This window comes from Acinonyx jubatus, chromosome C1, assembly GCF_027475565.1.
Source record: "Acinonyx jubatus isolate Ajub_Pintada_27869175 chromosome C1, VMU_Ajub_asm_v1.0, whole genome shotgun sequence".
NCBI lineage: Eukaryota > Metazoa > Chordata > Mammalia > Carnivora > Felidae > Acinonyx > Acinonyx jubatus.
In genome coordinates, this window is record NC_069381.1 from 126,587,501 (window position 1) to 126,599,943 (window position 12,443).

General features: G+C 39.3%; 1 protein-coding gene across 10 annotated transcripts in view; it reads left to right on the forward strand.

Moving 5' to 3' along the window:
- THSD7B (thrombospondin type 1 domain containing 7B) overlaps window positions 1-12,443 on the forward strand; it is a 1,235,876-nt gene that overhangs the window by 847,314 nt on the left and 376,119 nt on the right. For all 10 annotated transcript variants that reach the window (XM_053214974.1, XM_053214976.1, XM_053214972.1 and 7 more), the window contains 3 exons: window positions 242-433; window positions 2,437-2,671; window positions 10,914-11,029. In XM_053214974.1, the coding sequence (XP_053070949.1) occupies window positions 242-433; window positions 2,437-2,671; window positions 10,914-11,029 (543 nt within the window). The remainder of the gene's footprint in view (window positions 1-241; window positions 434-2,436; window positions 2,672-10,913; window positions 11,030-12,443) is intronic.

Sequence of the window (12,443 nt, forward strand, 5' to 3'; positions counted from 1 at the left end):
TGAGAGTTTTGCTGTGGTATCTACCTTTCTAAATGCCAAATGATCTCCTGGCAGTTTTTCTTGACATAAATATTATGAATGGCTGAAGAAACCGTCATTTTTCACACTTTATTGGTTTAGACAGAAGGTGAAGTCTTCTCGGCTAAACTGAAGTAGTAGAGGAAGCAATGAACCTAAATGTTCCTTGGACTCTCTTCAATTGTGCATTAATCAGCATCTGTCCCGATCTGGTTGATTACAGGAGAAGATGTATCAGGGAGTCTCTGCCCAGCATCTCCTCCTCCCGAAAGGACGGCTTGTGAAATTCCCTGCCGAATGGATTGTGTGGTGAGTGAGTGGACAGAGTGGTCATCCTGTTCACAGTCTTGTTCAAATAAAAACGCAGATGGGAAACAGACCAGATCAAGGATTATACTGGCATTGCCTGGAGAAGGTGAGTAATAGTGAAGGGTTCAATGGGGGAGTCAATGGCCAAATTACTGTTTTTATTTTATTTTTTTTTCTCGTAAGCACTTGAGAAGGTCATATTGTGGAAGTAGCCACATACAGGTGATAGCTCTATGGCCTGAGTCAAAATTAAATATCATTTCTATGCATGCTTTTTCTCTTTAACCCTCTAGTTTATCTACACTGAGTTTCTATATTTACATGATTTGTCTTAGCCCAAACCTATGCCTAGGCCATGGCAATCAGATGGTTGTTATTTTTCATTATACTTATTTTGGTGGGGGGGGGAACCACAAAGTTTGATTGCCACACATCCAGCTTCAGGTAGCTCTTACATTGGGACATTGGGGAATATAATTGAAATATGTCTGGTAAAAAAAAAAAAAAAAAAGCTCCAAATTAGGAATCAAGAGACATGGCTCCTTGACCAGGAACTGCCACTGACATCAGCAAGCTATCTGATCCATGTGGTCCAATTTCCTGTTCTGTCATGCTGGCATGTTGTGAGAGGGAAGAAGATGAAGGCTCTGAAATGGCTTTGAAGAAGCTAAAATGTGCTATGGAAATGTAAACGGGTGACATCAGAACAAATTGGAGGAGCAGCTGTTTCTATCATTGATAGCCATGGTCTCTGTCCCCAGACACATACGTTCTTTCTTTCAGGCTCTCCCTTGGCTCATCTGCCTAGGGCTCAGTAAGAACAGCAGGATGGTGTGGCCACTGGCTGTGAGGAGCTCCTTTTTAAACAAGATTCTGTTCTGTGATCCTGAAAAATGGGGCCAGGGTCAAGATGAATGAAGATTTTCATATTCTTAAATTGCAGTTGCTTCCCCCTCTTGTCTTTTATATTTCTGGAAGGAGAAAAAAGTCAGCAGTATTTAATGGGAAAAAAATAACAAGAATAACAAAACCAAGGTCACAAATCTTTTTGAGCATTTGGCCCACTGAATAAAACATCATAGGGTGGAAGAGTAGGAAAAAAAAATCAATACTTTAGATTAATACCAGTTTTTACATGGATATAAAAATGTGAAAGAAAAGACAGTAATGAAATTTGATTGTCTGACTCACCCAAGAGTGTAAGGATGCACATCTGTCTGGTCTCCCTGCCAGTGGATAACACATTGTCAGATATTATTTCAGAGTTTAAGGATAGGCTCTCTTCTGCCAAACTTTAAGAGATACTTCTGGGTTTCTCAAAATTGCAGTAAAATGCACGGCTTGATGGAAGATGGGTGTCTTAAAATGATTCTCTGAGAAAAATAATGCTCTTAGGAAAAAGAGACCATATATAGGTAATGTGTGTATAAGTGTATAGGTTTGACCTAATACCACTTCAAGGTCATGGGCTACTATATCTAACAGACTAACTTATGTAGGCATCATGTTACTAATATAAAAGTAGATTTCTTTGGAGTTTATCTCAGAGACACAGGACTCAGAGGTGGGAAATAGAATCTATTTTTGTTGTTGGTGGTGGTTTTTTGTTGTTTTTGTTTTTGATCTAATCAACATGTGCTGCTACCTATTATTTAGGAGGGAAAGTGCAATATATTGTCCTCAGATTGTTACTCAGGACAAAAAGACCATGGCCCTGGAATGGGCAGAGGGTACAGAGGTTCAGGCCTTTGGAATCCTGTGTCAAGAAACCACCTTTCTGGACCATTAAAACAGCAAAAACAAGGGCCCCTGGGCGGGCTCAGTCAGTTAAGCATCTGACTCTTGATTTCGGCTTAGATTGTGATCTCAGGTGAGATTAAGCGCTGGGTGGAGCCCCATTTTGGGCTCTACATGAAGCCTGGAGCCTGTTTGGGAGTCTCTCTTCCCTTCTGCCCCTCTCTGGCTCACATTCTTTCTCTCTAAAAATAAATAAATAAGCATTAAATAAACAGTGAAAACAGCAAAAATAAGAATGACAGTAACAACAGCAGCCTGCTAAGAACAACAGCAAAAACTATGTATCCTTTTTTTATTGTTATTTTTTTGTAGGTGGAAAACCATGTCCCGCTACTCAGGCCCTCCAAGAATATCGTTCATGTAATGACCATTCCTGTATGCAGCTCTACTGGGAGACATCGCCTTGGGGCCCCTGTTCTGAAGACACATTGGTAACTGCCCTTAATGCAACCATTGGCTGGAATGGAGAAGCCACCTGTGGTGTGGGCATTCAGACACGGAGGGTCTTCTGTGTCAAGAGTCATGTGGGACAAGTGATGACCAAAAGGTATCACCAATAGTTTATTGAAAGTGCGTATGGGGGCACCGGGGTGGCTCAGTCAGTTAAGCATCTGACTTCGGCTTGCATCATGATTTCATGGTTCATGGGTTCAAGTCCTGTGGTAGGCTCTGTGCTGATAGTGTGGAGCCTGCATGGGATTTTCACTCTCACCTCTCTCTCTGGACCTCTCCCATTTACACTATCTTTCTCTCTCAAAATAAATAAATACAGTAAAAATTTTCATTGAAAAACTTAAAAAAAGAAAGTACATATCTCTCAAACAAAGGTAGAAACAGTTATAATATGAATCATGAGTAAAGTTATGGAAAGTAAATGTGGCCCACCAATATTGTATCTATTTGAGTAATCAAACATTTTCTTGATCTCTCAGTATTTTTGGTTGTTTTTCACTCACATAAAGACGAGTTCAGTATGAAGGTAGGTTCCCCCCTTTGAAAGGATATGGTTGTGTCACACTCCTCTTTAGGTTCCACTGATCTTCTCTGCCATGGGCAATAAATCCACATAGCCATTTGAATGGACTGATTCATGCCTGCAAGTAGGTTATAATCTCATATATGTTAGACTCTGGACATGAAGACATAAATTAAAAAACAAAACAGTATAATTTAGATATAGGAACTAGGATATAGTTATGAAAAAGAGTCAAGGACAATTGCAAGTGATAGGCAAAAAGAGTAATTAGGCAGAAAACTCCACTGTGGGAGTTTCATCTCTAGACCAAACGAGGAGAAGACCTGACTCTTCCTCATTCCACGTGGGAAGTATCTTGGAAAAGACAATGCAAGGGACCTACACAATGTACAGTGACCAGGTAACTGTTCTGTCCATGGAGATTTCCTAGTCTCCTTCTTGTGGTAAAAGATCCCACCCCAGGGGCGCCTAGGTGGCTCAGTTGGTGAAGCATCAAGCTCTTGATCTCAGGGTCACGAGTTCAAGTCCTGCCTTTGACTCCATGCTGGGAATGAAGCCTACTTAAAACAAACAAACGAACAAACAGAACAACCCCACTCCAATCACAGGAATGGTGGGTCACCAGGATGGGAACACCCAAACTTTTGTTTAGTGTCACAAACTAGGCAACTTAAAGTGCTTCCCCAGGAATTCACAGATTGGGAAAATGAAACCCTCTCTTCTTTCTGTTCATGAGGCTCTAAGTATATGAATTGAGAATTGCCACAAGCATGGTCCTGGAGAAAACAGCAGGTGAAGGGAGTGAAAAAGATGCTCAGAAAGAAGCAAAAACTGAAGCAGAGCACATCCTGGCAACATCAAGTCCTGGGCCTATCCTGCTAAGTGTGCCCCTGCCCTTCCTGGCAATACAGGCAGATACACTTACTTGTCCACCTGATTCAATCCAATTTGTGTTGCTGTCTGGGACATCTCAAGCACCTGATTAATTTCACCTTGGCACACCTTGATGATGGGCTCTGAGCCTTACCCACGGTGGTATGGAAACCACAATTGCTATGTAAGGAAAGTCATAGGAACTCAGATAAGGATAGTGAACTGTGGATGGCACAAGTCATGCAGACTGGCCAGATACTGCTGGTGTTGGAGCATCCGATGTGCAGATGACTGTGCAAATGCAAGCAAAGATAATATGACTTGAAGTGAAGCACAGTTCAGAAGACCTAATCTCTCTCCCTTCCCAAAGGTGGCTTCTAAGAGTACTGGAGTTGGATGTTCTTAATTGCTACAAACCCAGACTTTAGCACAATGTTTGGCATATAGCTGGTGTACCATAAATGTCTTTGGAATCGACGAATGAGCTATATTTATATGTGGAAAGTTACAGGGTTTAATGAGGATTGGATATGAATCACAGAAGATTGAGGAAAGCTGATGTCTATCTTTTGTTCAAGAAAAATTATTTGATCCACCATCATACATTTTGGCAAAGGGGACTGCCATAGAAAGTAATGACTAGATATCGCTTCTCGGCCTTTTGGCTAAGATCAAGTGAAAGTAATGACTAGATCATATGCATGACCTTCTACTCTTATTAATTCATAAATGTTATTTCTGCTTCAGACCTGACTTGACATTGCTTGAAATGTTTTTTGGAGTATCAGCTTATGTCAGTTGTGTTTTGCAACTCACCTGGTATGCATAGCACTACACGGACTGATTGAACCAATGGGAGTTATAGCCAAACACGGAAAATAATGCTCACATATCACTAGACTCAGGTGAAAATCTAATTCCTGGGGTTATGGTAAAATCCTAAAAAGCTTATAGAGACATTATGCAGACATGAAAACTCCCTTTATCTTGGGAAGGATTTTAGGCTTGATAATGTTCATTTTTATGATATAAATTTTCAACTGCTTAAAAAAGACTCATGAAATATCAACTTGAATATACAAATAAAATTAAATATGGCTTATAGTTGTAAACCCTACATAAAATGCAGCAAAGTGTTATTCCTTATCATGATGAGAAAATTTAGCATGCCTGATGTTTGATCTTCTCCCTTACATAAAAAATTTTCAGCTCTTGGAGTACCTGGGTGGCTCAGTTGGTTGTCTGACTCTTAATTTTGGCTCAGGTCATGGTCTCATGGTTCATGAATTCGAGCCTCACATCAGGCTCTGCAGTGACAGTGCAGAGTGTGCTTGGGATTCTCTCTCTTCCTGTCTCTCTGCCCCTCCCCTGCTTGTGTGCTCTCTGTCCCTCAAAATAAAATTAAAAAACAAAACAAAATAAAACAAAAACCCTTTTAGCTCTGAACCAGAACAGGGAATTCATATCCACTTGATATGAGCACAGTTTGTTTATTTCTTAGCAAAGGGACTTTAGAATTGAGACTAACACCAAATAAATTGTCACGTTTAAAAGTCTGTTTTGACATGAAAAATTGGATTACATGTTCAAGTAGCTCCAATTTCCTTTTCTATTCTAGAATTACTTCAAATGGTCGTTGTTGTTTTTTTAAGCCAGAACACATAAATGTTATTATTGCTGTGAATAGCCTCCAGGTTTGCTCAGTTTACCATCACAGAAAAATAAATTGCACAGATGTTTTCCCTAACACACACACACACACACACACACACACACACACACACACAGAGAGACAGAGAGAGAGAGAGAGAGAGAGAGAGAGAGAGAGACATTGCTAATTACTTTTTACACTGCTAATGAGGCTGGAGACTTAACAGCCTCAGAATTAGACTCAACAGAATTAGGTTGAATTCTTACTGTGTATCTCCAAATGACTCTGCTAAATATGAGGAACCTGAGTTGACTTTAATAAAATTAATTAAAAATGTTTAGGTTAAGGAGATTAATTGAGATAAGAGATTAATACCTAGTGTCCAGTGAAGCACATAGTGAGATAATGAAACTATCAGCAGTAGAAAATACTCTTTACTCTGCCCTTTCAAAAAATATATTGTTTTTGTTCTTTTTCAAGTAAAAGATATTGCAGTGGGAAAAGATTCCCTGCCATTTGTGAAATCCTTGGAGTGGGGGTAGGGGAATAGAAACAGAAAAGAAGGAAATATGCTGAGGAAGAGGGGGCCTTTGGGGGTAGAGAGAAAGAAGCATGTCTCCATGGACTGGACGGCTAATATAATGTTTTATCTCCAAGCCCACTGCACTGTGAGGCAGAGTTCCTTGCAAGTTCTTGCTTCCCTGGGTTGGTGTCTTGGTTTCTATGCAGTTGTATAGGTGAGAATGTTAGCATTGTATGAGTAATAGAACTGATCATATCAGAAAATGAGAACTAGCCAGGGCACAAGTGAAACAGAAGTAAGAGCTTATTGGGATAGTTCTAGGGTTTTGTTTGGTTTTATTTCACTATTTATTGTCTTTTTTTTCAGTTGCAGTGTTCAAAAAATAATAAAAAAGATTAAAAAGACACAACTCAAAGCCTCCTGAAAGTCCTGATAAGGCACTTGCTGCCTTTAATGTGAAAACACCTGGCATTGTGTGAGATGTAATAATAGAGAGCTCCATTTAAACATTTAATGTTGACAAACCTGGCAGGTTCGCCCCACCTAGCTGAGTGAGACGTACGTTGGTTCCTGGGTTGGAGGATTGATCAAAGAAATGGAGCTTTGTGTCTGCATCTTGATTATGGAGGCATAACTGAAAAATGGCAGATCTTTGTAGCTCAGTTTGATGCATTTCAGCGCAGTGTTTATAAGGAACTGAAAGCTACAGAGCAACAAAGAGATAATAGTTATAGAGCATTCCAGTGCTAGTCCAGGGAAATACATGTGCTGAAATGAAATACATTCATCCTTTTATTGAGACCACTGCCAATCTAGGGTCAGAGTGGTATGCAAAATTAGGAAGTATAAATTATGATAAAAGCCAAGGGGCCATACTTTGTTTACTATGTAAAAAGTGAATCCATATGTTTCCCTGGATTTTAAGGCTTTAATTTTGTTTAAGAAATGGCTGGACAAATTAGACTAATATCCCCAGGGATTTATTTGTCTTCAGGCTCCAATAACATTGAATACTATTGAATCACTCACTTACTGTTACTAAATATTTACACTGAGCTAAGGTACGGCACTTTTAAGATATGATATAAGATGCAATTCCACATTAAGGCGTTAAAAATTAGTTTATGCATCATGCATGCATACATAGACACGCAGGCGCACGTGCGCGCGTGCACACACACACACACACACACACACACATATGCAAGAAAACAGAGTAAGAGAAGTCAAAACCTTTCTTGGTCAGTGTCAATACAATAATACAGAAAATAAACCTTGTAGTTTTTTTTTTCAGAAATGGAGGGCACATATGTTGCTAATGGTCAGAGTATTTTTGAAGACTAAGAAGAAATTGATGCAAATTAGAAATTTGATGATTCTTGAAGGGGTAGACACTATCTAAGGAGAAAGGAAGAGGAAGCTGAACCCCTGCAGAAAGAGGTTGCAAAAGAAATGAACAAAAACACAGTTTTCACTGACAAGAGAATGTTTGGCTCCTATCAGACCACAAATCACATTCTAGGAAAGCTCTCAGTTCGTGGCCTCTATAAAAGGAATGTAACCTGAGCTTGATCTTTGCTATTGAGGAGATGATACCGTTTCTCTCTTACGGACTTAAGGGAAGAACACACAGAGAGAAAGAGGCTGTATTATGGAAACTTGACATTATGCCCAGTGAGTATTTATTGTGCATGATGCCAATAAAGGGTAAATAAAGTAGACAACTTCAGTTCCCTAAAAGAGATTAACACCTGCTCCTAATTGAAATGAGCAAAATCCCTGCAGGATCAGCCTCCTTCTCGAGAAAGCCTGAAGCTAGTGCCACAAATATTTCTAAGCTTATTTTACCAATGCAGGAGTGAGTGTGAGGTGGCTGGTTTTAGTGGGACTCCTGCCGCTCCACTGAGCACACAAGAAGTCGGCGCTGCCCGAGTCATACTTTCATTTCCATCCATATACCACAGGAGCTGTTGGAGAGGAGTTAGAATAAACAGCAGCTCCATTTAATTTTAGTAGACCTTAGAGTATGAATAAAGGACTTGGGAATGATTTTAGTGTTTTTTGCTATCTCCAGTAAAGTATGACATAAATTTTCCTTACCCGAGTAGCTTGTTTAAGTAACACTATATTCTCATAAAGACACTTTTCTTTCTTTCTCTCATTTTTTTTACTGAATTGATCTCTTTGATAGGCAGTGTTTCTGTGTATATTAAGTATAATTAATAATAATATAAGCCACTAGAATCACTTTGATGGCTCAGTCAGTTAAGTAACTGACTCGATTTCAGCTCAGGTCATGATCCCAGGTTTGTGGGATGGAGCCCCCGTGGGGCTCCATGCTGAGCATAGAGCCTGCTTGGTATTCTCTCTCTCTCTCTCTCTCTCTCTCTCTTCTCCTGCCCTTCCCTCACACTCCCTAAAATAAATAAATACTAATGATAATAATGAAAATAATAATAATGCCACTAATAATTTACTGAGCCATTCTTTTTCTGTGAGTATATGCATTTTCTCTTTTAACTTATTTTTGTCCGTTTTATATACTCCCCAGAAGAAATGAAATGATACAGAGAGACGATGATGGCAAGCAACAGGTCCTGTCCACCTCATGCTCCATTTAGTATCCCACATCTCAAACACAACCACAACAACTTTTTAACAGTTGTTTTGTGTTTTTTCTCTGTCTATTTTGACTGGGTGAGCCTCCACATGGTTCACAAATCATAACAACATGCAAAGATATATATAACAAAGAGAATCCTCACGCTCACGCCCCTGCTCCCATCCACTTCCCCTACCTCCTGTCCTGCCACTGGCAGCCATTGTATTAGTTTCTTATCTCCGTCCATTATGTCAATGCAAACAAGCACAAGTATATATTTGTAGTCCTCCTCCCTTTCTGATGTTTACCTCCTGACTCTAAATACTATATTTTCCACATATCATTCATAAATATCTTCACTTGTCAATGTAAAATGCCCATTCCTCGATTCCCTCTTGTGAAAGCAACGAACCTGAACTCATTTACACTAACTCCTGTCTCGACTCCCAGATGGTGGGTGTTCTGTTGGCACATTAGCACTTTGAATTAATCTTTTTAGAGCTTTGTTTCTGTTTTCATTTATATTTAGACTGGCACTCTGCCCACCTGTGTTGTCAGATGAGGACATCCAAGCCCCCGCTCTTTCTCTATCCCCTTCCATCTCCCCTTCTTTGTCTACTTTGTCTTTACCTTATGGTGGCAAAAGTGATATCATGTGCATTCTGTTCCATGGTCAAGTTCAGTCCTCCATGTTTGGCTTATATATTGTTTCTATTCTAAAGTTTTAAAACTAAGAAATTGTTTTTATTTTGTTAATTATCTAAATTGATGAGGTCCGATGTCATCCAGATTCTTCTCCATTCTTGGGTGACCAATTATTCTTCCTCTTCTCCCATAACCATTATTGTCTGTTCTCTTACTTCTATGAAGTATTTGAAAACTGGACAACCTTTGTGTTTGCACATTGGTTGTTTTATGTACAATTGGTGGAATTTTCACCTAAATTGTCATCTTTTCGTCAGCTCTGTGTTTCTTTTTAATTCATTATTTTCTTGTTAATTTTGTCTCCTCTAATTTCTGTTCTCTCCTTCTATAAGGTCAATTGATTGTCTGAACTTGCTACACTGGTGTTTTGTTCTACCATAATTTTTCTCAAATGGCCTGTCTCCATGTAGCTTTGGGTCCATTACTGATTATTTCAGTGCCTCAATTTATCATTTGAAAATGAAGGTTATAATGCCTCTCACTGTTGTTATTAGGAAACTCAGCACTGGCTATCTCATGCTATTAAGCTTTACGCACACTGCATCTATGTGCTTTATGAGGAACTTATGAGAAACAGAACTTAAAATGCAAAAAATGTTGCTGAGTTCTTTCCTGTTTTTCTTCTCAGCATATCACTATTTTAGAAGATAATAAATGTGGTTTTTAGCCCTCTGTATTCATAAAACAAATAAGCAGGCAAGAAAACAAAAACTTGATTGCCATCTTCTGAGACTTTAGTTCTTCTAAATGACTTTGAATTAGTTGACTGTAGTATTTTCGTCCCAAGTATGAGCATTCATTCTCAGAAAAATGATGGAATTGAAGTGTTCTCTTGTTAATGCTAGTTAGTTTATTTGGCCTTTGCCTTCTGTCACATTTTGTTTACTCCGTCTCATCACTCCACATGTTCAAAAGAGATACCTATCGATTGTTTAAATATTCTAAAATTCTTTTTATTATCAAAATGTAAAGCAAATGTAAGTGGTTTTCGATGACTTTTGTTTCCCACTATGTTCATATATTGCCCTGTATTTTCCTGTTCCTTTTGTAGAATATCACAGATTTGATATATTACCCTGAATAAAATGCTTTCCAAAAAAATTTATCAGATGTGTTCATTCTGAAAAGAAATCAAGTGTCACTTGAGTTGATGTTGATGGTGAGACACTTTCTTGGCACTCGTCTTTCATTGGTTTCTGGTGTTGCTGTTTTCTTGGACTAGTGAAGAAGTGTTTTGGTCTCCAGGTCAAGAGAGCTGAAGTCTGCTTTGGCTCTGCCTCTGGCTGGGAGACCTTGGGAAAATAGCCTTAACTCCTTGTCTCTCTCTTCCTTGTCTATAAAAGTAAAAACAGAACCTCAGTATTTTCTGTTCTGAAATCCTATAGTTCTATTGTTTAGCATAGAACTAAACAACTTACTCTTTCCAGGAGGCACTGATGTTGTCTCTTCACATTGACAGATGTCCAGATTCCACTCGGCCAGAAACAGTGCGTCCTTGTCTTCTCCCGTGCAAAAAAGACTGTACTGTGACAGCTTTCAGTGAGTGGACGCCCTGCCCAAGGTCATGCCAACCAGGTCGGTGCATTCTGTTTCTTAGTGCTTTCCTTCCCGACCACCTGAATTGTCTTCCCCACTGCTAAATAAATGAGAGATTGTAGAATGGGAGCATCTTTCTTTTCCATTTGCATGTCCCCCTGTGAAACAAGGTTGGTAAAATTTGTAAATGAAGTCTTGGATTTCCAGATCCACCAGAACATGGCAGGGCAAACCTATTCAGTTACTGTGTGTGTGCCAAAAATTTCACTGTAGCGCTTTGCAGAAATGCTTATCCTCTCTTAACCTTGTTGTGGTGTTTTGAACAGCCATTCAAATATGGTTCCTTATAAAGCCTCAACACCATGGCAGTTTCTTTGTGGCTCCTGTGTGCTGGGAGTCTGACTGTAGGCATCTTTATTAGACTATAGGGCCTTAAGCACTGTGCTTACATCACTGATAAATGTAAGTCTGTGGAAGAACAAGGGCAACACATGAAAAGTTTTGAATAGGTACAAAAATTGGCAATATAAGATTTGTGTTTCTTTACTATAAATATTGATACTTTCATACACCTGCGTGTATTTGGATGGCAGTGATCCAGGATACTTAATACCAAAATCCTAAAAAAACACACAGGAGCTCTTTGGTAGAATGACCCTCTGTCATGGAACAGGTCTTTACTCCCAGCACATTGCACTCCCCTGATGAGCTAGTCCATGTGTCGATACCAGTACTCCTAGTCCAAAAGCTCCATTTCTACAGAAGACATAGAATTAATAATTTGGTTCTTATACCCATAGTCTTATACCCTAGCCTTGGTCCTCTGGATCTTACCATTGCCACAGTAAGAAAAGGCAAATCCAAGAAAAGGAAGGATGCATAGAATCGTAACCCTAGTGCTCAGAGTAAATTGGGTTTCACACACATATCCTAGCCTTCTCTCGGTAGTCATGTCTTCTCAAACAAGACAAGGCTATATTAGCCTTCTGGAAGAAGGGACAAGGAAGTACTATATGCAGTTCTGGAAGGGGAGAACCTGACACAAAAGTTGAGAGCATTCATACCTTTCCTTGGGAAATTCCATCCCTGTGCATCTAGGATCCCCTAAATGTTCTTTGACTCACAGGTCGTCATGGGAGTGATGTGAAAGTATGACCAACACAGACATAGATCTGCCAGATACTTCAAACCCACTCTTAGTGACTGGCAAAGGGATAGTGACAGCTAATGAAGATGACTATTATCAGTGTCTTATAGAGCAGTGGTGGGGAACCTGCATAAGGTTTTCATAACTGTGCCATTTCATCTTCTTAATGATATTTTGTCATGAAATTAATATAGTTGTATCCAGTGAGCTTTCTTATGGGTAGAATTACAAATAAATATTTTGAATACGAAAGAGCTTTGAAAAATACAGTGGAATAATTTTATGATCTTTTAAGGGATGGAAACA